Below are 26,330 nucleotides of genomic sequence, written 5' to 3'. Positions count from 1 at the left end.
TTTATTTCAAAAATAAGTGAGATCAACTATGCCTATATTTTTAAAGTTTACTTTCATAATTAATCCTTTTTTGAACACTTAGAAACACTCTTCTGGCTCTTGTAGCAAAGTGTTTCCCTGACGACTGCTGCCAAAGCAGACAGAAGCAGAGACTATCAGGTATATTTTAAAACCTGCAAAAATCTAGCTGCACTGTCTCAAAGAATCCTCACTGCCAAACCATACTTAGTTAAAAGTACCAATAATCTGAAGTTAGAGCAATATATTTTGACAAACAATTTATCTAAACAGCTAATGTTAAAGGTTAAATTTAAGTATGTTTGAGATGCTCTGTTAGGCTAAATGGCTAAGCAAAAAGTATTAAGAGGGTACATATGGAGTACATGTGAGCACAAGTATATATTTTTGAAGTTGGCGTGGTGCTGAATCTTCAACCACTGGCAGAGAAAAATGGATCATGAAAACCAGTGGATACAATACAGCTGACAATGTTATTTGGTGAACACATTCATCTAAGATTTGCCACAACCAATTGTTTTCTTGAAACTCCAATAGCTAGAAAGTCCTTCCCCTCCCTGCCCAAATGAAAGCCATGCATTCATTCAACTGGACAACAATGAAGCTTTGTGGCTGGTAGCAAATAGGAAAAACAGCTGGTCTTGCCAAAACAATCTGAAGTTTTGAACTCAGGCCCCCTCCCCTACTTCATTTTACATATTCAACTAAAATGAATAAGTCCTGCAGCCTTCACCAGGCACATTAGTAACTAAAAGTAGCCAAAACCACACAACTTTGGACATTTCAAGTGTGCTATGAAAACATGCAATACTCTGAAAATTAAGCAGGATTTCACAAAAGCTTATTAATGAACTGGATACAGCATCCAGTCTTTCCTGTACTCAACAAGCATTTACTAGCACCTACTATGTGCAAATCAAATCTACAACATCACTGTACGAGACTTTATTCTGCTAAAGCTGACCAGATTCAGCTCAAGAACATTCTTTGGGTTTCTGAATGAAAATAGGTCCATAGAGACAAACATGTACATTATATCATAATTTTTCATTAGTCATCTTTTTTCCCCATTAAATTGAAAACTCTTAAACATAGGGACTCTCTTAGTTTGGCTGCTAAGTAATAAAATAAGTAATAAAAATACCATAAAGTGGGTGGCTTAAACAACAAACATTTAGTTCTCACAATTCTGGAGGCTGGGAACTCCAAGACCAAGGCTCCAGCAGATCTTGTGTCTGGTGAGGACCTGCTTCCTAGCTTATGTAGAAGCCACCTTTTTGAGGTGTCCTCACACAGCCAGGAGAGAGATCATCTCTCTAGTATCTTTTGCTTCTTATACGGGCACTAATTCCATCATGCAGGCTCCAACCTCATGACCTCATGACCTAATAATCTGCCAAAGGGCCTACCTACCTTGCCAGCTTGCAAGTTGTGCAAAATCTCAGACTCCTCACGGACATACTTTGGGCAATACAATTTAAAAAAATGAAGTATTATGTAATAGTGATTATTTAGTTCTTTGATTCTAACATCCTTCTATGTGATTCCATCATTCCTCTATTTTCATATTATTTTAGTTCTTTCTAGCACAGTTAGAAACAATTGATGAATAATGATAAAATAATTTCCAGAATGATAAAATAGCAAAATACTTCGAGAATATGAGATCACCAAGATTATGTATCTGCAAGACAGAATGGGACTTACTCTATTTTAAAAATAAGGAAAATCTCTATTTGTGTCTTCATAGAAGACCTTTTTAAAAAGGATAAAAGTTTTTTTAAAAAATCAATACTTAAAAAAATTTTAAAACCAAGATTGGGTTCAGTTGACCCTGATGGTAGACTGAGAAGTAAACTACCCTTGAAAAGCTCTCAACCTTTTACCATCATTCTCAGAATCCTCTTCATCCTCTCAGTCTCAAGTTTCTCCTCCCTGTGAGCCTACCCAAACCACTTCTGTGGAGTCTGATGGGACTTCAAACAAGAAGTACTTGTCCTATGCCACCCTCCAGTGCAGTGCCTATAAGAAGGAACCATGCTTCCTACTCAATCCATTGCATGGAGTAGTTGGTTATCACATGCTGAATGGAGAAGTGAATGAAAGGCAATGAGTGTGATGCAACAAAGGATTAACCCAAGAGTAGTAAGAGGAAAAATTAGAAAAGGAAGATGAGAGAGCCAGTTTACATAATCTTAATCAATATACCAGCAATTACACTGATTTACCATAAAAATAAACAATAACCACTAATTTGTTTTTAACTGTTTATATAGTTTCCAAAGATAATGGTTTTGTAAATCAGTCAATTTGTTGTAATTTGTTAAAATAAGAGAATTGGTCATTTGGCAAGTTCATGACTGAGCAAACTAATCCTTGAAGTTAGATCTGACAAATTTTAATGTTAACAAAAGGCTAAAATTAAGCTCCCTTGATCCTTGGACAGTTATGGAAAATACTGTGTGAGAAAGAATCTCACAACTGTTGTTTCAATAGATTAAAAAGAAGAAATACTAGGGAGAGAAGACATGATGCTATCAGTAGAAAAGACATGAAATTAAATCTGTGAAAATGAGGAGGACAAAATCCAATAGACAGGAAAGCAGAGTAACACTAGGTTTTAGGGGACACACTAAAGGCACATTCTTGAAGGACATGTTGAAGATGGCATAGAATCAGTGATTCTCAACCATAGCTGTACATTACAATCATCTGGCAAGCTTTAAAAAATACTGGGTCCTACCCCGGGTCAACTGAATCTGGGGGTGAGGGTGTGTTGAACTAAAATTACTGGGGTTATTAAATAAGAACTCTAAATCTAAATTTCTTAGAGCCTACATGTAAAACAACTGAACTGAATTTTGGAGGTAAAATTAATATAACACAGAGTGCCAAGGCACATAACCAGGGTGGCAATACTAGGACAGAATGCAAATGTCCTGATTAATGAGCCAAACCTTTCCAGTCCACATGCTGCTCTTGTGGCTGGTAAAGGTAATGCATACATCGGGAATGATTATTTTTAAAATTTAGAAAAGGACTTTCCCATCCATTATCTCATTTGACCTTCTGAGCAAAACTGTGACACATGCAGGATAAGAATTAGTCCCATTTCCTACATGATATTAAACAGGCTTGGAGAGGGTAAGTGAGTCGCCCATGTGAAAAAGCCAGAATTCACAACCAGGTCTTCTAACTCCCATCCAACAGAGTTGGAGAGTATCAGGCTTTTACCTTACCCTGTCACTTAATTCCTACACTTCTGGAACAAACGTACTCTTCTTCAAGCAAAAACTAATGTAGAAGTAGGAGCTTTGAAGTATTTCACAGAAAAATGTGGTTTGAGTTAGAAATGAAAGGGATAAAATGAAAATCAGAAGTTCTTGGAAAAGAAGATGTAAAGGGAGTACTTCATAGAATCCACATATTTTAACTCAGCGAGTCTATCTATGTTTCAGTGGCTTTCTAAAGCCACTATATAGTTAATGCCTAATAGCAATCAACCAACCATGGCAAGGCCTTTGCTGTGGACAGAAAGCATAGGTAGCAGTGAGATGCTAGGAGAGAAAAACATTACAAAAGCTCCAGAAAATCACTTATGGAAGACCAGCTAGCAAAATAATTAAGAAGTGAGCCTAAAGAGAATAACAAGGGACAGGCTACTTTGACAGTTTGGCCTTTTACTGTTTGATGTTCAACTATAATGTAATTGGGGCATATGATAGGATGAAATCATATATTAGTGTTAAATAATTAAGAAGAGACCACTTTGGGTATTTATACTAATAGTGCTAATAGAACAAGTTATACTCTCTCCAGCCTTTCATCTGAGATCAAAGTTTGATAAAAGCTCTAAACAAATTTTATAAAATCTTGTGTAAGTGGTATTACAGCTGTTATGCAGATGCATAAAAAAAGGTCAACTGAGGTGTTTAATATCACTGACAAAGCTCAAGATAGAACTAGCAATGCAATCTAGGGGCAGGCCAACTCTTCAACACTGAAAAGGAGGAAAACTATATCAAAGTTGTTGTATGAAACTCCATTTACCAATAAGCTTAGGGCATATTATAACAATCTTAAATATGGTCCAAAAATGTCCATACCCTATTTATTCTTACCCTTCTCAAGGTAAATATGAGATTTGATTGCAAATTTTCTTCCTCTTCACTTTTTATCATTTACTAGATACTTGCAAAGCGTTCTTTACACATATCTTCATTACTCTCACCAGTCACAAGTGAAGGATGTGGAACAGAAAGAATGCTGTGTTGCTAATCAGGACATCTGAATTTTAGCCCTAGTTTTGTCACATTTAGAAATTCATACACCCCTTTGGCCTCTATACTTCTCTTGAATAGGGTGAGGGGTTTTGACAAGGATTTCTAGCATCGAGTTCTAACATTATCTAAAATGTGAGAACCATGGCAGCAGGAACCTCGTCTGCTGTATGCTTTACGACAGTGTTGAGACATGGTAGGGACGTAATAAATATCTCATACATAATATAATATGATTAAACTAGGGTAAGTTGTTTGATAGTAACTATTGACAACATAGAAATTTTGTGAAGACCCTAGATTTTTAATTCCTCCTATATTAGACAAAAGCCTACTAGGGAGAGGAATTTTTTTTTTTTTTTTTTTTTTTGAGACGGAGCTTCACTCTTGTTGCCCAAGCTAGAGTGCAATGGTGCAATCTCAGCTCACTGCAACCTCTGCCTCTCGGGTTCAAGCAATTCTCCTGCCTCAGCCTCTCAAGTAGCTGGGATTACAGGCACACGCCACCACGCCCAGCTAATTTTTTGTATTTTTAGTAGAAACGGGGTTTCACCATGTTAGCCAGGCTAGTCTCGAACTCCTGACCTCAGGTGATCCACCCTCCTCGGCCTCCCAAAGTGCTGGGATTACAGGTGTGAGCCACTGCACCCAGCTGGGAGAGGAACTTTTAAAGATGATCTAGTCCAGCCCAATCATGAAAAAAAAATAATAATACTTGAAATTCAGAGAGGTTAAATAATTGGCCAGGGTCATGTGCCTGGCTATGGTGGAGACATGACCGGAATCTAGATTTTCTGACTATTAATCAGATACTATTTTTTCTCATATCACTTTCCGTCATTTAAAACTAGTCATATAATAATTTTCAGCTAAAGATTGAAGGTAATTTGTTAAAATTAGATGCACAAAATGAAAATTCTCCATATCAGTTTTTCATTAAAGACTATTTAAAATGTGTATAAGATATACTATTCCCCCCACTATATATTGTGAGTGTAATACAAATATCTTGTTTTATGGTTAAGCTAGGATCTTAAAAAAATATCAAATATACTATCATTACTCTGAGCTTTCACCCAGATAGGCTCTCTTAAAGACAGCAGAAAGCATTTCTTGTATGTGTTGTATTTTACAGAAAGATACTGCCATTGTGCTTTACAATATACATTCATATTATCTTCACAATATAAAGCAAGAGCTTTTACCCAGAGAATGTGCTGTTCTTAATATTGTTTAGAACAGGCCTATAAAACACATTATTAACCAAGGAAGTTAGAAAGGCAGTATAACTACTTATCGGCATCAAATACGACACTGTCAGTCTGACCTCCAAACACTGAGCAATTCAATAATACTAAATTCATCTGCTGGTGAAGTTGCATTCGTTATGTAATTTCTCAGTGATACCTTTCCTATGTTATCATGTTTATGAAAAATTTGACAGGGCTGTAGAAAACAATTTTTATAGGCTGAAAGAAGCCTCACATTTTTAAAATTGGTCATCACCTTTTGCCCAACGTTGTACCTCTGCATAAACAGCCCACTTGTTTTAGCAGTATTTTCTACATTTGACCATGAACAGTCATGTTTCAGAAGCTTAACCTTTGAAGATATCCCCATTGTTGGAAAACGTACATAGCTTAATACTGACTAACATAGAATACAGGCTGTGTATTTTGGGACAAGGTGGAGAAAGGAGAATGTCTAGATTGTTTCACCCAAGATCCCTCATGAGAGATTCATGAGGATATTTCCGTTTGCCCTCGATGCGAATATACAGAAGGTAGACTAACATTAGAGCAGTGGGAAACTTGGCAGAATGGGCTAGGACAGGGTTTGTGCAAAACCTTTTTCCGGTTTCAGTTTGAATGGGTTCCCAGGAAGTGTCAAGTCTGAACAAATCCAAAATTTTACAATGTAGCTCAGCCAAAACTGCTGGGATTCACCTGATTCTGGGTCAAAACTGTAACAGAGCACACTGCGTTTTATTTGGTGTAAAGCCAATTAGACTGAACCTTTCAGACAACTTCAATGAGAGGCTCATAGCCTTGGCAAAACCAAAAATGAACCTAGCTTGATCTTCGGTTTTAAAACAGCAAGTTCTGGCTTTGTAAAGAGATAAAGGCAAGTTTTCCTTAGCCTCAAGATTCTTACAAATACTTAGGAGAAGCATTGCAAATAATTAACAGTTATTTGGCCAGATTTACATTATCAAGTCAGTTGTTTCCTGAGTTGTACAGTGGCACTTTAGTAAGTACTCTAACTCATTTGGGTCTATATACTCTTAAGTGCCCTAGAGCACAATTTAGTGTCCTAACAAAGAGTGATGGCTCTTCTTCAACTTCAGTGCCTGTAGAGTGACTTGCACATGCAGTAGGATGAAGCACAATTAGTGCTAGATCCAGGGTAAAAAGGAAAAATAATTAAAAATAAAAACCCCAGCAGCAATTGTCTACTCCAACACAGACAGGTGAAGTGAGTGTCTATGACATTACTTAGTCTATAATTTTCATAGAGACACATGAGCATCTTCTCACAATCTTGGACACCAAATCTTGAAGTTCAACTAGTGTGTATAGTTCAATGAATCTTTCAGAGATATGCTTCAGACTTCACAGTGTTTTTAAAAGAAAAATTATATTTCTAAGAGTTTTCCAGTGTTTTGTAATATTTCTCAATATAGGCATTTTAGTATATATTTTTCTCTATACAGCTTTAGGTTAGGATTTACCCCATTTTAAGTTGTGTTAGCTCTGTAAGCATGTTTTCAAAATAAGGGAGATAAGATTTTTTAAGTATTTGGGAAGCTGATTAAATGCCGACTAATTGCAACTACTAATTACACATTTGCTCTAAGTCAATGGTTTTCAAAATTAAGTTTTAAAGCTATGTATCTCTCTCTCACACAGTTTTTAAGTTATCTAAATGTTTTTAATCATAAGCTTAAGTAGTTGCAAAGGATGACATTTTCTTGCAATATTGTAAAGAATGACATTTTCAAATAAAACTCATTCATATAAATAATATAAACTTATCCAGTAAACTTTAAATAACTCAGTAATTTGTTGCCACCATTTATCCACTTATAAAATAAATATGACCCTCGTTAAAAGACAGATTTTTTCTTGTTCCTTTTTTCCCTTTAGTTTATCTTAATATAAAATATATTTATGTTCATAAGTGTTTTTATCATTTTGCCATACTTCATCCTTCTCTGTAATAATGTATACATATGAATATCGAGAAAAATTGGTTTTTAAAATTCCCTGTGACCATAAAGCTCTGTGTTATACATTTTTATAGACTGGATTAGCATTACAATTAATATTAGGTATATTATAAATTTTGAGAAAAATTATTAAATGTGAAATGTAAAAAAAAAAAAAAAAATCCAAAGCTTCCAAAAAGTATATCTCTTAACGGAATGAATATAGCTTCCTCTTCTCCCACACTGAATTAGTTCACATAATCATAGCTAAATGCTAATTTTTGTTTGAAGAAGACAGGGTTTCATTTCATTTCTATTCCTATTATTTCTATAGATTTAATCACAAATCTTATTCACATAAAAAGTACATGAGAATGAAAGTTTTGTTATAACAATGTTACTCAATTCTTGAATGTTTTCCTACTCTTATGGTAAATATTACATAGTGATCTGTCATCAAAATTAATTTTAATAATCTATCAGCTCTATGAAGTTCTCTTTTGACTTTGCTGAAAGCAAAGAATGAGAAACCACCTGACTTACCAAAGGACTATAATGTAGTTATTTAGACCATTTACTTCCTGTTTCTGGAAGGTATGCCAAAAAGGCTTTATTTGTCAAGATTTATCATGTAACTGTTTTTCTTTTGTTTAACTTAACATATACAGAAGGGTTGAGACAAATAAAAATCTTGCTAACTTTAACACTATTCTATTAGTGTAATATTTTTGATATATTTATTTTATCTTAGCATTAAATATGTTTCCATATAAACCCCAGACCTACAGATTGGCAAAGCCAGTCCTCACTGTCAAACCGATCAGACAAATCACGCTTGCTTTACGGTACAAAAAGAGTCTGACTTCATTTCTCAATTCAATGGAATGGTGTTAACGTGTGTCCCTGTGAAAACTGTCTCACTTTTGAATCATAATTCTAAAACAGATAAATAGGTAAGGCATGGAGCTCTGCTAGAATTTGTCACCTGGATGAAATAAAATACTGCTGCCTTTAATGATTTCTTATCAACACTCTCTTAGCTTTGATTTCTGGAGCTATGCACTCTTTGATTATAGTAGAGTAGTGGAAGAGGTGAGGTTATTAAATAAAAATATCTTCACCTCCCTCCCCAGTCAACAGTATATATCTAATTCAGAACACTTCAACCCCAGTATCCCATATATCAAATACAGCTCTTTGTTCTTAACAAAAATATATGTGCAACTAAGAAGGACAAGAAGCCTTACCTCGGGGCCTTGATTAAAGAAGGCCAGCAGGCACAAAAATCTTAAATTACTCCTTTGCTTGGCACCCTAAAGTGCCTGGGGGACTTTGCTTCATGGAACTCAGGATGGGTGAGAAGTAGGTCTGTTTTTGTTGTTGTTTGTTTGTTTTTTAAAGTGGGAGAAAGTCAATTATGAAAGGTAAGATGGCCTTTCAAAGTAGAGTCATTTTAGGAAAAAGTGTATCTAGAAACTGAAGCTATAAAAACCAATTCTCAGTTAGCTGGCCATGGTGGTGGGCACCTGTAATCCCAGCTACTTGGGAGGCTGAGGCAGGAGAATTGCTTGAATGCGGGAGATGGAGGTTGCAGTGAGCCGAGATGGTGCCACTGCACCCCCAGCCTGGGTGACAAAGTGAAACTCCATCTCAAAAAAAACACAAACAAAAACAAAACAAAAAAAACTAGAAACCAATTCTCTTAAAACTATTTGTGCCTGACTACCTCTTGGAAGATCTTTGTATACTCCCAGAGGCATGCTGCCCTAGTTAGAACATGCTACAATTTACCAGCTCTCTTTGAACATTACTGTTGGGGTCAGCATTAATCATTTTGCAGTAAAAAGAGTTCTACTAACATGTTTTAATTCCCTTTAGTTTTTTAGTTTTTTTGGTGAAATATGTCATTGATATAAATTATAAGTAAAATATATACACACAGTTTAAAGAAAATGACAATCTGGTTTTAATTAGTGTCTCCCTGATTGCTAATGAAAAATGTCTTCTCACATGTTTCTTTTTCAATAGAGATGCTTGCTTATGCCCTTTGCCCTTCTTTTGTCCCTTTTAAAAGGTTGGATATCTTTTTCGAATTGCTTTTTAGGCAACAAGATTTGGACACAAATTGGTAGTCACTTATATCTGCTACGAATATATCCTATGTGTGGCTTTTCTTTTCACTCTTTTTATGTTGTATTTTTATTTGGTTTACAGAAGTACTTAATTTTAACATGGTAACTTGAGTCATGTCTTTTATATGATCCATTATTTCAATGCCTTGTTTGCCTTTTTTTCTCTTCAGAAATCTCCTTCTGTTCCAGGATTATGAAAATATTCAACAATTTTTTTGTTCTAAAAATCTTACGGTTTGCCATTCACATTTCGGTTTTCCTTCTTTTTTTTTTTTTAAATTATACTTTAAGTTCTGGGATACAAGTGCAGAACGGGCAGGTTTGTTACATAGGTATACATGTGCTGTGGTGGTCTGCTGTACCCATCAATCTGTCATTTAGGTTTTAAGCCCCGCATGCATTAGATATTTGTCCTAATGCTCTCCCTCCCTTACCCTCAACCGACTGACATGCCCTGGTGTGTGATGTTCGCTCCCTGTGTCCATGTGTTCTCATGTTCAACTCCCACTTATGAGTGAGAACAATACATTTTTGCATCTGATATGAGGTAGAGGTTCAGTTTAATATTTTTAATACCATCTATGGAAAAGTTCATCCTTACTCCGCTGATATGTGATGCCATTTGTGTCAAACGTCAAGTTTCCATATGTGCGTATTTCCGTTTCTGGGCTCTCTATTTGATTACACTGACCAGCTCATATATTCCTTTGCCAAGACAACACTATTTTAATTTCCACAGCTTTAATACGTTTTGATACATGTTTAAGAAAACTCCCCTTACCTTGTTCTTCTTCAGAAATTTCTTGGCTAGAGTGTCTTCTCTATAAAGCACTTGTAATTCTTTTTAAAGTTTTTTCTCTTATGTACTTTGAATTTTTTGTTACTTTTGCATTGGTATAGTTTTAATTACATTTTCTCAGTAACCATTGCTTGGAGTTAGAAGTAAAATATACTGTTTTTTATCAAAGAAATTGCTAAACTCTATTTTTTTTCATAATTTACTATGAATTCCTTGGGCATTTTATATAAACAAGAACAGCATTTGCAAATATCAATTTTACTGCACTGGCTAGCACCTTCTGCACAGTGTCTAACAGAAGTTGGGGAATAGCACATCCTTTGTTCCTGGTCATAGAGGAGGACGTCAGCATTTCAGTGCTAAGGTGATTTACCCATAGACTTTTTTCCATATGACCTTTATCAGATTAAGAAAGTTTCCCTCTGTTCTTAGTTTAATAGAAGGTTTATGATGATGATAATGATGGTGGTGGTGGAATCAATGCTTCTTATTCATTTATGGGGATGGCCTTTTCAAATTTTATTTCTCCCTAATCTGTCACTATGCTATAAATTACATTGATTAATTTTCTAATGTTAAACCAACTTGTTTAACTCAACTGAACTGCTGGAACAAACTCAACTTGTTCATGATGAATTATTCTTTTTAAACATTCCTAAATTTATTTTGCTAATCTTTTGTATATATTTTTGCATTCGTGTTAACGACTAAGGGTCTAAATTCCCTTACTTATTCTTATGCTTGGTTTTAGCACAAACACTATGCTTACTCAGGATATAAACTGAGCATGTTCCCTCTTTATCTAGTCTCTGAAAGAGTTTTGTAAAACTGAAATTATCTGCCCTAGAACATTTGGTAGAACTTATGTATAAAATTATTTGGGCTTGGTAGCCCTTTTCTGATTAAATTTTAATTGACTAAAAATAGTTGATTAAAATTATTTCTTTAAAATTTAGTCATGCTATTTCTTCTTAGTTTTTGAAAATTATATTTTTCTAGGAATTTATTTCTTCTAATTTATAATTAGAAAATTATTCAGAACACTTTGCTATGTGGTTAAATTCTCCAAGACCTGTAGCTACATCCTTTTTTTCAATCATAATAGACAATGGTCTTTTTTATGATTCGTTGGTCAAACAACAGACTCTACTTTGTTAGCCCTATTGCATGTTTTTTTCTGTTTCATTAATTTTCAGTCTTTATTTTTTCCCTTCTTTTGTTTTCTTTAGGTTTTACTCTTTTAATTTCCTTTTAATGTCTTATGTTAGGTGATAAGGTCATTAATTTTTATCCCTTGTTTTTTAACATAGCACTTAAGCCTTTACATTTCATCATAAATAACACTACTGCTATATCCCATACATTTTAACATATTAATATTTTAATCATTCAGTTCTATGTATTTTAAAATTTACACTACATTTTTTGACCTGTGAATTGTTTAGAAGTTTGCTTTGTAATTTCTAAAAGCCTATGGTCTATATGGTTATTTTTTGGAATCTTAGAGCTAGATATGACTATGTCACTAAGTTCTAGTCCATGGATATGAACAGAAATGGTATGTGCAACTTCCAGTTTCCACTATTTTCAGTTTCCACTACAGGGGAGTTACGTGCCCTCCCGTTCTTTCATTTTTCTAGTTACTATGCAAATATAAGGGCAAGAGGTGGCATAGGCATTGGATAATGAGGACAGAGCAACAACATATTGAGGATCGTGGTGCAAAAGACAGAAGGAACAAAAAGACAGAAGGAACGTACAGTTCTAACACCATGGGGACACTACCTGGCAATGGATAGCTTATGTTTGGACTAGCACATGAGATAAATTAATTTTTACGTTACTTAACCCACTATTATTTGGGTGTTTCTCCAACTTTAACTAATACAAAAGTATGAGAATCGACATTATCACGGTATTAATGGAAATGAAAATAGATTTAAAGGGTGATATGAAAAACTGAATTTGTATCACCAAAGTGAATTGCCTTACAATCCCTTTCACTTCTTGAAAGGACCCTTACTGTAGTATCTACATTTTCTTTTCTTCCATGACCTCCCACTTACTAACTTTGCTAGTTCCCTTCTCTAAACAAGGGCATGCACTTTGCCTTTGCATGCACTCTGCCTTCTGGCACCAAACTGCCCCTACTCCTAATTTTCCAAGCACATTTCTAAGGTTGGATTCCTTCCGATGTGCACTTTCCCTCTTCCTGCTTGCAGTCTCTTACTACTCCACACCATCCTGCACATTGTCACTACATTTATAGACCCCATCCACCGCACCACGATCCCTCATTAAAAGCCACCAATGGCACTCTATTGGCGTAATACCTGTTCTCCCATTTTCTACCTCCCAACCTTGTAATGCAGATGGCAGAAAATGTAAGGTGATCATAGCACTCTTTCTGAAAGAGCAACCAGAAAAAAATCCTTCCCAACAGAATATTTCAGTAACTAGTACTGATCAGTGTGAACTAACATGTGGGAAGGACCTATTTAGATCCTGATATAAAAAATCCCTGATGTAAAAGATATAAAACCCTGATATAAAAAAAATCAAGTCTAAACTGCTTGGTTTGTATTTCAGAATGCCAGAATAACTCCTCTTACTCTCTCAAACTGTTATCTATCTCTCTATACATTATCTCCTATGAACCAACAGAGGAAAAAACTGTGAAAAGGCTTTGAAATGGAACAAAACTTACTAGGTATCTTCAAGTGAAGACCTAGTTTTTGCCTAGCACATCTGTCTGGGCTTTCTGATTCTGTGGGATCTCTGTGCTCTTATTGTCTTTCAGTTATTTATAACTTTATGAGTTGCAGATAACTGATAACAATGCAAATAATTTTTATTCACAGACAATAAATTTTGTCTGGTAGGGTTCCATTGATTTTCCTTCCTCATTGTAGAAGAAGCCAATTTTGCCTTTATTTAAAATACATTTCAGCACTCTGTAGTGCCTATATATGTGTGGTTCTTTAAACGCTCCTTTAAGTCATTTGTAACTTCTTGTTCATTCCTTCATTAATTAATGAGTTAAATAAACACATTTGTCACAAGTTAATTTTATATGTGTATGGGAGTCATGATTTTACCTTGAAAAAATCCTTTTAACAAACCCTTTTGTTCATTACTGCCTTAGACTTTGATTACATCTCCAATATGAAAGGGCTTCTCTGGCTCTTTCTACCTGACTACTAATTCTTCATATTTCTGAAATAAATGTATGCTCCTCATCATGTCCTCAAATTGCAAAATCTATCATTTTCACAATGAACCCAGATCACAATGATGTAATGATGCCTCAATTCTCTTTACAATTACGTTTTCTTCAAAATAGCTTCTGAAAATGCATTATCTTTTTCATTCATGGACTGTATTTTTTTATCTTTCATCATTAACTCATTTAAATGAATGTGTCTTCTTTACTCAATTAGAGTACAAATTCCTTGAAGGCATTGATCACAATTTACTTTCCTTTTTTCTTCCTTGGTGTCAACACCATGCCTCATATTGAGCCCAATAAGTTTCCACTGCTGAGTCCCATCCTTGGCCCATGAGCTGGGTCTCTCAATCAAAGATTTTTTCCCATGTAATCACTTAGCTTTATTTAGGGAATCAACCCATTCTATTTTGGCTGAAGGTGGTTCCATCCCAGGAAAATTTACATGAACATTTAGTGAAGATAGTTAGAGCTTCTGCGAAACACCAAATAGCATATAGTACTGACCAGGAATTCTAGGAAATAAAGAATACATTGCCATGCTTCTGGTGAATTTCTCACAACTACTGGACTAATGCTGTTTATTCCTGAGCACAGTCTTATGTGAGGTTGAGATACGTGCAGTTTGACAGTCATTCTTTCATTCTACAAATGCTTATTGTCTACCATATATCAAACATTTTTGACAGACCCTGGCAACGCATTTGCAAATAAAATGCAGTTTCTAATCCAAGGAGCTTACCTATTAAAGAAAAAGAGGGAAAAGTTGAGGAAGACAGGGAAAAATGGGCATGTGACTGTGACCTTAGCAGATAGATAATTGGTGGCAAGCTAAATCAAGTTTCTTATTATGAAGAAAAGGTGATCTTCTTTTCAGGTATTATAACTACTGAACTGCTAAAATCAATCTACTGTAAATACTCCTAATGGAATGCTGAAATTTCAAACATTTGCAGATTGATAGCACCATGATATATGCTCTACATGCAACACCTTCTATACTGTTAATAACAACTCAACCAAATACGGACCAACAACATTTTCCTAAGTTTTAAGCACTGACTTGGGAGAGAATAATAAATGATCTTGAGATAGCTTTCAGCATATTTGATTTTATGAACTATAAAGTACTTTATCAGTTGACTAGTCTACCAAGTTCATTAAAATCTGTCCCTTAAAATGTCATATGAAATCAAAGGAGTTCATAATATTTGATCATTAGCATTATTACTGAACATTTTAATTTTTATGGTTTTATTTATAATCATTTCAAATTGAAACTATCAAAAAACTACTGCTGTTTAAAATCTAGTCCATTTAATCAATTTTATTTTTCCCAGGATGACTTTTTATTTTTACCTTTATTTTTATGGGAACCTTTAGGTTAGGACATTTATGATTCTATTCCTATGTACTTTGTTAGTGAAGAGATTATATAAAAAAAAAAATTAACAAATACAAATAGTCATTGTTGCTGATATAATTTTCAGTTTTGTATAGTATATAGGTAGAATTCAAATGATTAAATAAGAAGTAACAAGCAATCATGGTAACAATAACATTTGTTTGGTCCTAAATATTTTCACATGTATTTTCTCTCTTAATTCTTAGAGCAACCTGATAAAATAATTTTAATCACAACCATTTTACAGATGAAGGAAACAAGAAAGAAGTCATTTGCTAAATGTTGCATAAGCGGCATTTTGTACACCAAATCCAGGTCTTCAAACTCAAAAATTACGTTTTTGTCCAGATTTTTTAAAAAAGCATTTAATTCACAGGCCAAATTCTGTTGGCAAGACACTTTCTAAGGGTAAGTAAAATATATTTGGAAGAACACTAAACATTTTATTCACCAACAATGTCATCATACTGAAACTGAGAATAGTGTACTTTCTAAATGGCCCAGTTAAATCTCAGGAACAAGTTATTTATCTATAGGGTCTGGACACCGTCAATCAAAATCACTTGCTCGCATATTACTAAAATGTGGTCTGTAACCATCTTTCCACTCTTCATACTCACAAATAAACATTTCATTTTTTATTAACCTTATTATCTAAAGAATTTTTTCCTGCTTGTTAAAAATATAAAAAGAAAAAAAATCACCACGACTAAGATATTTCTAATATTTTATGTATTTTCTTAGTCTTTTTAAATGTAAAATATGCACATTTAATATTTTTTATTAAATTTAATACTTTTTCATATATTAGCATGGCAATATTTACTTTTTTGAAAACCTGTTTATGGCTGCATAGTATTTCATCAAATACTTGAAAAACAGAAAGGAATAAAATTAAAATCTATAATTCTTATGTAACTGATCACTGTTGAGTTTTGCTTACTCTCTTCTGTTCTTTTTTTATATGCCTCTATGTCATCATTAAAGTACACACCATTTTCTATCTTGAAATTTTTCCACTTAATATTATAAGCCTTTGCATAACCACTGTAGCATGTTGGGTGAAAATTCCATGCTCTACAAAACCATAATTTTATTGACAATAAGTTGGTTTTCCTTTACTTTATTTTTGAGACAGAGTCTTGCACTGTTGCACTGGAGTGCAGTGGCGCAATCTCGGCTCACAGCAACCTCTGCCTCCTGGGTTCAAGCACTTCTCCTGCTTCAGCCTCCCGAGTAGCTGAGATTACAGGCTCTCGCCAACACGCCCAGCTAATTTTTTTAATTTTTAGTAGAGATGGGGTTTTACCATGTTAGCCAGGATGGTCTCGATCTCCTGACCTCGTGATCTGCCAGCCTCTGCCTCCCAAAGTGCCGGGATTACAGGCGTGAGCCACCGTGCCTGGTCAATTTTTGTATTTTTAGTAGAGACGGGGTTTCACCACGTTGGCCAGGCTGGTCTCGAACTCCTGACCTCAAATGATCCACCTGCCTCAGCCTCCCAAAGTGCTGGGATTACGGGCGTGAGCCACCACGCCTGGCCAAAAATAATTTTTCAATGAATATGTATGCATGTAGTCTTTACATCTATGAGCTTGAAAAATTATTTCTTAATAGAACATTCCTACAAGTAAGATTATTCAGAAAAAGCTGGCATGCTTTTATTATTCTTTTTGTGACACTGGTGAAAATAATGTGTATAAAAACCATGAATGTTAAAATCTTAGACTTGAAAGAATAAATAGCAACCTGATCTCAGTTTCTTATCAACCAATCCTTTCAGTGATTGTGAAATACAGTAAAAATACACCAAGTACTGACCATATTTAATATATTTTTCATAAATTAGTACATCTTGACATCAGAAGTACTTGAGAGATGTGACCACTTAAGTATGCTCACATTTTTAATTTTTTTTCATTTTAAAGTCTATATCCACATACCTTTTAGATACAGTTTAGCTTGTTTTCCCCTTTGACATCTTAGATGTAGTTTTAGAAATGATTTCTGAAACTGCTTCCTTTGGTGTGCTGTGAAATCCACATCAGGAGACAGCAGTAATTCTGATACAAGAAGAAAGAAAATGCCCCAACTTACCGTTTCTAATGCAATTACACGGTCCTGCAAAGAAAGCATAATATATAATTATAAAACGAAGGCTGTTAAAAATCGTTTCAAGTTTACTTAATTTACAGGTATTCTATTTACCATCTATTATTAATAATTTATTTTAAAAATGTAAAAAATGAGAACTACTCAGAATGATTTCTATAACAGAAAAATAGTCATCAAAGAATGACTGTATCTTTTTTCATCTCATTTAGTTTTACGACTATAGGGTTTACGAATAAATGCTACAATTCTAGTACAGTTAATGAAAGGAATAGAACTTATCACTTTTGCAGTGGTAAGATTATTTATAAGATATACAATGTTAGATTTGATTATATGAATCACAAATAGACAAAAGTAGTGATATAGACAAGCAATTAAGCACATATTCTAGCTCTGAATTAGTATACAGTAAAAAATGTGGTCTCCACAACAAGGTGAAATTCAGACATATCTTCATGAATTAAAATAAATGGGTAAATCATTATTGAAAACAAGGCAGGAAAATAAATCAGAAAGATATGGCACATGCAGCCAATCCTGAGCCCAGATAGGCCTTCATTGTCTATAGCATCTTAGAACGTTTATAGAAGGACTGGCTTTAAAAGGGGTCATTGATAACAATGCATCAAAAGCTAAATGATTAAGAAAATGTGTGTATTCTCAACTCCATAGTTGTATTCTCTTTCCAGAGGTGACATCTAGAAAGAGGAAGTCTTTACCAAATAAAGACTGAATCTGAGAAAGTAGAGTGTGAAGATCTAAGAAAATGAAAAACCATCCTTTTTAAGGAGAACCGAGGACATTTGTCTTTGTTTTCTCTTATTTTAAGAACTGGAGGAAGTCAGGTGCAATGGTTCACGCCTGTAATCCCAGCACTTTGGGAGGCTCAGGTGGACAGATCACATGAAGCCAGGAGTTCGAGACCAGCCTGGCCAACCTGGCGAAACCCCGTCTCTACTAAAAATTAAAAAGTAGCCAGGTGCGGTGCCGCATGCCCGTAATCCCACCTACTCAGGAGGCTGAGACAGGATAATCACTTGAACCCAGGAGTCAGAGATTGCAGTGAACTGAGATCATGCCACTGCACTCCAGCCTGGGCAACAGAGCAAGACTACATCTCAAAAAAATAAAATAAAAGAAGTAGAGGAAATATGTGGAATCTAGATTTTTAGAAATAAAATTAATTAGTCATCTAAAGCAGTGTAATGGTAAATACTGAGTGTCAACTTGACTGGATACAAGGATGCAGGTTGTTGATCCGGGGTGTGTCTGTGGGGTGTTACCAAAGGAGATTAGCATTTGAGTCAGTGGGCTGAGGAAGGCAGACCACCGTTAATCTGGTGGGCACAATCTAATCAGCTGCCGGTGAATATAAAGCAGGCAGAGAAATGTGAAAGGGGAGACTGGCCTAGCCTCCCAGACTATATCTTTCTCCCATGCTGGATGCTTCCTGCTGTCGAACACTGGACTCCACGTTCTTCAGTTTTGGGGCTTGGACTGGCTCTCCTTGCTCCTCAGCTTGCAGACAGCCTATTGTGGGACTTTGTGATCGTGTAAGTTAATACTTAATAACTCCCCTTTATATATACATACATACATATATATACATACATACACACATATATTTATATATACATACATACATATATATATATATGTATATATACAATCCTACTAATTCTGTCCCTCTAAGAGAACCCTGACTAATACAAGAAGTAAAGAGAGAAAAATGGTGCACAGAATGACTCAGCCCAGGTCTCTTGTGGTCCTGCAGGGACCCACATAGACCTATGACACTTAGAAACAGAATGAACTCGGCCCCTACTGGCATTCTCTCAGTATCACATGAAATAGAGGGCTCACTTCTAAAGACTTCTGCAAACCAACTTCTAGCAATCAGACCGGGAAACAGTTGCACATTTCCACCCTGTAAACATTTGGCTATGTGGGCATGAGTTAAATGAATACATTATGCAAAATTAGCCCAAAGCAGACTGTTTCTAGCAACATAATCTGTTTAATTGCATTTTGTTGGCATACTTAAGAGGGCCTCACCCTTACCCTCATAATTTTCATAAAATAACTGCTATTTTGTTGGTGACTTGTATATTGTCACATATGAGCACTTCATAATAAATGTGTATGATGCTTCAGGGGGGCTTTGATCTATTGTTGCCAGGCATCTTATTCATTGTGCATCTGGGACAAAAACCATTCAGCAATACTTTAATACCCTTTGCAGATTGAACAGAACCTCATTAGATGCCTTATACAGAGAGAAACAGCCTTTGGGCAGTATCATATTTATATGAACCATCTTGGAAGGCTGAAAATATTTACAGCCCCTTAAGTTTTCCCTATACCATGGGTTTGTGGGTTGCTATTGGTTAAGATTAACGTATTTTAAAAGCATACCTAGAACGGATTCGAAATAGGTGATTTCATATAATGTCAAAACAGAACAGAATTAAAGTGTCTGTCCTAATTCATATCTTAGTGTTTAGCAAAGATAAACTGATAGCATTATAAGTTGTGTATGCGGCATGAGCATCCTCATTTTACTTAATCTTTTATTTTAAAGGAAATATGTGCCTAGTTTACGTGAATGTGGACTCAAATGGTCAAGACAACTCCATTTTGTTGAAATATGAAGGTCTATATATATATATATTTTGTTTTTGTTTTTTGTTTTTGTTTTTGTTTTTGAGACGGAGTCTTGATCTGTCACCCAGGCTGGAATGCAGTGGCAGGATCTCGGCTCACTGCAAGCTCCGCCCCCCGGGTTCACGACATTCTCCTGCCTCAGCCTCCTGAGTAGCTGGGACTACAGGTGCCCGCCACCATGCCCAGCTAAGTTTTTTTATTTTTAGTAGAGACAGGGTTTCACCATGTTAGCCAGGATGGTCTCGATCTCCTGACCTCGTGATCCGCCCGCCTCGGCCTCCCAAAGTGCAATAAATAAATATATTTGAATCCACTTTAGTTATGTTTGTTTGCTTATAACCTACTCTATTTCAAAATGGTACTGAGATAGATTTCAATAAAAAAATTGTATGTCAAAAAACATGAGGAAATTAGAGAAACAGAAAATTTAGTTCATTAACCTGACTTTCAATAATTCAATATGCCAATCAACAACAGCTAATAAGATACCAGCCACTGTAGCCAATTACTGATTTTGTCTAAATTATAGTTTTCAGTCTCAATTGTAGGCTGTAAATAAAGAGAAATTATTGCTAGTCTTTACGAACTTCTTATTTGATTTTAAAATTTAAGAAATGCATTTTGAAAACTTAAGTGGTTATGGTCGACACTTTTTGGTAAACAAAGTTAGTTATATATCTTTATATAAAAAACTATGCTACTGTGTATCATTATTCTCAACGGAAATAAGCCAACAAGAGTGTAGCTTTTCTTTTCTTTTCTTTTTTTTTTTGGAGACAGGGTCTCCTTCTGTCATTCAGGCTAGAGTGCAGTGTCACAATCAGAGCTCACTGCAGCCTATATCTTCCACGCTCAAGTGATCCTCCCGCCTCAGCCTCCCAAGTAGCTGGGAGTATAGGTGTGCACCACCACACCCAGCTAATTTTTTTTTTACTTTTTGTAGAGATGGGATCTCACTATGTTACCCAGGGTGGTCTTGTACTCCTGGGCTCAAGCAATCCTCCTGCCTCAGCCTCCCCAAATGCTGGGATTACAGGCATGAACCACCACATATGGGCCAATATTGTAGCTTTGATATGCTTCATGATTAAAAAAGAAAAAGCCAGTATATGTCCTAGAATGAACATATAATTACAGCAAAATAAATTATATCTCCATAACCTCTCCCATTTTACCCAGAGCTGCCTTTGTAATTTTTTTCCCTTTTTCTTTAATCTATAATTTTCATTTAAACAGATTTAAGTTCAACCTGCAGGTTCATTACTCCACCCACCCCTCCAAACCACCAATCCCTGAACCCCACTCTCAACACACTCCCAAGGCTTAATCCTGAAAAGAAAAGCATTGCTAGAACAATGAAAGGGTGTTAGGAGGTAGGAGAAGTAGAGAGGGAAGACCACCCCCAGGAAGTAATGAAGATACTTCCATGCTATTTCAGATGGTTTTAATAAATCAGTGGCTCTTATTTTTGTAGTAATAGACTTTGAGAGTCTAATAAAACTTGACATTCTCCCTAGGAAAATGTACATTATATGCAACACACATATGTAATTTTATATATACTTTTTGGGGTAATGCAGACTCTCTGAAGTCTACCCATGGCCCTCCAAGTCTTTTTTTTTTTTTTTGAGATGGAGTCTCACTCTGTCACCCAGGCTGGAGTGCAGTGGCACAATCTCACTGCAACCTCCACCTCCTGGATTTAGGTGATTCTCCTGTCTCAGCCTCCTGAGTAGCTGGGACTACAGGCGTGTGCCACCACACCCAGCTAATTTTTTTTGTATTTTTAGTAGAGACAGGGTTTCACTGTGTTAGCCAAGATGGTCTTGATCTCCCGACCTCGTGATCCACCCGCCTCAGCCTCCCAAAGTGCTGGGATTACAGGCGTGAGTCACTGCACCCAGCCCAAGTCTTTTTACTCCAAATAAAAACACCTAAAATAAGACATAAGAATATCATAAAAATAAATTATTGTATTACACTAAATGTATTTATTTCTTCTTTATGAAACATGTCCAGATAAATAACCTCAGTAACAAAGAAATAAATAATTATGACTATAACTAAGGGCTCTTATAGGGCAGAAGTAAAAATGTAAAATTCTAAGTGGGAGTGAAGGGTTAAACAAAAAACCAAGGAAAAATTTTCTTCAAATACTTGGAAGAGTTTTCTGGGAAAAAGCCTGTTTTGTTGCTACTGTTTATATGTGATTGGATAGTCCCTTTTCTATTATTCTTTAGTTCTAAGAAAGGGAAAGTTTATGAAACACCTAAATTGACATAAATATTTTTTAAAATGTTTACTCTTAATGACTGTACATGTAGTCACTGCATAGACATTGAATTACAATGGAGGGGTGCTAATAGCTGTTCTTACCAATAAGTGAATATTACACTTTCTAAGTAAAAATAATGTGACTAGACTTCATGTTTTAATTTGTTCTGGGTTTGACAGATCAGGTAAGGAGAAGCTATATGATATAGGCTTCCCTCAATATACAAATTATTTTGGGGGAAGCCTAAAATTATTTTGGGGGAAGCCTAAAGCATGTATACTATAAAAAGATGTATTTTAACTTTTGAGGTTAATGAGGTTTTGAAACTGCCTTCGCAAAATTATAACTGAGGAAATTACGACAGTGACAGAAATTAAACCCAACCCACTCTATCTTGCTTCTTTCTAACCCTTAAGCTGCCCTTGTTCATTCCTGGGTGTAGGCTGAACTAACTTTGGGAAGGAATTCAGTTCATGGTTTGACTCTGAAAAAAAACTGATAACCGCCCTTTCCCGAAAAGACCTGCTTCTTGCCTGGGGTCCAGTCTGCCTTTGCAGGACTAACAAATTAGCTACAAGATTAGAAATTTAGGGTAGGTGCAGTGGCTCACACCTGTAATTCCAGCACTTTGGGAGGCTGAGGTGGGTGGATCACCTGAGGTCAGGAGTCTGAGACTAGCCTGGCTAACATGGCGAAACCCTGTCCTTGCTATAAATACGCAAATTAGTCAGGTGTCGTGGCAGGCACCTGTAATCCCAGCTACTAGGGAGGCTGAGGCGGGAGGAGAATCGCTTGAACCCAGGAGGTGGAGGTCGCAGTGAGCCGAGATCACACCATTGCACTCCAACCCGGGCAACAGGAGCGAAACTCCGTCTCAAAAAGAAAAGAACAGAAAAGAAAAGAAAAGAAAAAAGAAATGACAATTTAGGGGTCATGCAGCCTCTGGCTTCCAGAGTCTGAACCTCCCCAAATTGCTCCTGGGGATAACATCATTATTGCAAAACCTGAGATCAGTGCTTGAGATAGTTTGCAGACCCTGTACTGGATGGATCAGCTGACACCACCCACACCAGTAATCTGGCCCAACCAGTTCTGCCATCCCACCCAAAAACAGAAGACTTTAAGATAACCTAACTTTAACCCCCTATGATTCCACCTCCAACCTGACCAATCCGCACTCCCCACTTCTCAAGTTTTTAAAGGTAATTTGGCAAGCCCCTGCTTGCCAAATTACCTTTAAAAACTCTGGTGTCCGCATGCTTGGGGAGACTGATTTGAGTAATAAAACTCCAGTCTCCTGCACAGCTGGCTCTGCATGAATTACTCTTTCGCCATTGCAATTCCCCTGTCTTGATAAATAGGCTCTATCTAAGCAGCTGGCAAGGTGAACCCATTGGGTGGATACAGTTTGTAACTAGCCTTAAGCCGTATATATTCATTTGCTACCACAGTGAAGTGTACTTTAAAATTTAGGAATGGACCAAGGCAAATTCATTAGTATCACTGGAGATGAGCAAATATTTGTAGGCTGTTAGGAAATGACCATTAAATGGATCATTTGTTATCAGAATATCTAATCATTAAAAGTTTATTTGATTCAGCTGAGCTAATCAGCCACATCGATTCATCCATCACATCTCAGAGACGAATCAGAAGCTTATAGGTCTAAATAATACAATTCTTCTGCCTCTGGTGAGTACAGTTGAAAGGTGTAGTGACTTTATTTTGTCATAATAATGCAGCATTTTCCAAGAATGCTTTAAATATATCATTAGCATATGAAAAAGCATAACACTGGCATAAAAACATAACAAGAGTCTTCTATCTTTTCCACGTCTTAGAAGCTTGAAGAGTATAGAATAATTCTGGCAACTTCTCTGGGACTTAGGGACCATGATGGACACATACTTTTCAAAAAGAAAAACCCACATTGAGGACTCCCTACCGTCACTATTGTAAAACACAAAGCCTGTTTTCTGGAAGAAAAATCCACTCAACTTCACCCAAAGAGACCACTGCATGGCGTTCTTCCTTCCAATGTCAACTCTGTTTAATCCATACTCACACTTTACCTGCTACTTCCTAAATAAACCCTATAGAACGAAATACAAATATATATATATTTTCTCCTCAGCATTTCCCCATGACAATCTATTACATTTTAAAAATTTGTCAGTCATTTTAAATAATTAAAAGAGCTAGAGGTCATTTTATTTGAAATTATTTGAATACATTTAAAATAGTATTCTTTGCCAAACTTTAAGATAATGAAAAGGGAAAGGCTTTGATTAATCATCACACACAAAAGGTCAGCATTTCATACAGTGATTTAAAACAAATTAAAACAAAATCGAGATAAAAATCACTATCTCAATGTAGCAACATCAAAAAAAAGCTTTAAAATATAGCATAAGTTGGCTTTGAATAAACCAAATGCATCTGTGATTTATACATAAAATTGTATGCTATCTATTAAAAGTCAGTGAAAGAAGTTAGTCTATACATCAAATACTCCAGGATGGGTGGCATTGGAGCAGCTTGCACTGGTTTCCCAATCATCCTGTGTTTACTGTAACCATCATTAGATACCTGTACTCAATTTCTGTTCATTCATTTCACTGGCTGCTTACGTGCCTTTTCAAACAACCTACTTCAGCGTCTAAAATAACACAACACACATACTGAAGAAAAAAAAAACAGCGAAGCTTAAAGATTTCGTCTGAAAAGTTGTCAAGAAAAAAAAAACCCAACATTCTGACTTAGGAAGGAAAGCCAATTTAAAGTGATATGTCATGTTCTAGCCTACAGGGAAGCCCAGTAATGGTCCTTGTTGCCTGATTTTCAACCTGGGTGTGGCAAATCTCTGATAGAACCAGAAGCAGAAACAATCACAGGATTTAAAAACAGACTCAAGGTGGATGATCACATTTCCAATATGTTCTGTCATTTACTATCATTGCCTTGACAGAGACCTGAGGGCAGCCAGTTGTTCTTCTGTAGCTTTCTTCTGCTGTGTTCTCTGGTTGGTGTTTTAGTTTGTGGTTTTATTATGAGGAGATTACTGGCCATTATACTTCAGTTTTGACATTGTTCAGGAAAGGCTGTGGTTGTATTTATATTGAAGTGGGGTATGTGTATGGGTTTGTGGGGTGAAGAATACAAGTGGGGAAAAGAAAGAAGATGAAGAGAAAGATACAGAAATGGGGGTCTATTGGTTTGTTGGGACAGATTTCAGACTGAAAAATACAACCTGAGAGGCAAGGTAGGGTTTTATTTAAAATCCCTATACGTACTTCTAGGTAGCTGTATGAAACTGACACCAAAAATTCTGAGACTACCCTTTAAATTTCAAATCACAAAGCAAAGCTATGAGCTTTCTTTTCCTTATTTTCCTTTAAAATAATCATTTCAAGATTCTTCCTTTAAAGCACAACGTAATGTGGCACATAGGTGTGTGCTACGGAATATCACTACAGACAAAATGAAGGGCAAGAGACAGAATTATCTTTCTCCAGGGACTGTCAAATTCTCCAGTGAAACTGCTCATAACAGGTAACAAAGGTGAGTGACATCTGGCCTGGAGAACAACTAAAGATTATTTGCAGATAAAATAAAGACTATGCTGGTGGCTAGGGGCAATGCAAAGGACAACCAGTGCAATTTCAGATGCTGACTGTCCCCGCAAAGAGATGGAGAAAGAGGAACTGAGGAGTACCAGGAGAAGGTCAACAACTCAGAAACCAGCACACCATATATTTTTCAAGGATTTACATTAAAAAAAAAAGTACATGACACCAGTTGTGAGGTTAGTCATATATCAATGGAATATGCCCTGAACTCCTATGCAAATCATATTGCAAGAATGATTATGGCATAATTTACGAGCAGGCTTGTGTCATGCAGAACTTGTGGAAAATAAGAGGGTATGCTTTCATTTTCAGGTACACAAAGGGTTGTGTATCTGACTGCCACTGAATATAGCTGGTCTAATGAGACTCCCTGAGGCTGACATCTCCTTTGTTTCCCCGAAGGGCACATATCTCCTAGGCTTCTAGGTGAAAAAGTTTACAGAGAAACCCATATAACCACAGAATCCTTCCTCCCATGCCGTGTTCTCCTGAGTCTTTAAATTACAGCACTGGATTGTTGACTATCATGCATGTCACACAGCTGAGTCATTAAATGCTACAAGTAAATAGTCCACCTTT

The 26,330-nt window shown here is 36.0% G+C and overlaps 1 protein-coding gene across 9 annotated transcripts in view; it reads right to left on the bottom strand.

The window, feature by feature from the left end:
• Nucleotides 1-26,330, bottom strand: part of CEP128 (centrosomal protein 128) — a 447,534-nt gene that overhangs the window by 46,825 nt on the left and 374,379 nt on the right. For 8 of the 9 annotated variants that reach the window (XM_058429721.1, XM_058429723.1, XM_058429719.1 and 5 more), the window contains one exon: nt 17,166-17,189. In XM_058429721.1, coding sequence (XP_058285704.1) covers nt 17,166-17,189 — 24 coding nt within the window. Of the gene's footprint in view, nt 1-17,165; nt 17,190-24,711; nt 24,782-26,330 lie in introns of those variants that run through there. The other variant, XM_058429726.1, reaches the window with a different exon arrangement.

The sequence above is a fragment of the Hylobates moloch genome, unplaced genomic scaffold, assembly GCF_009828535.3.
Source record: "Hylobates moloch isolate HMO894 unplaced genomic scaffold, HMol_V3 SCAFFOLD_16, whole genome shotgun sequence".
Classification (NCBI taxonomy): Eukaryota; Metazoa; Chordata; class Mammalia; order Primates; family Hylobatidae; genus Hylobates; species Hylobates moloch.
The sequence above is the reverse complement of the archived record's forward strand: the minus strand, read 5'-3'. Positions and strand labels throughout refer to the sequence as shown.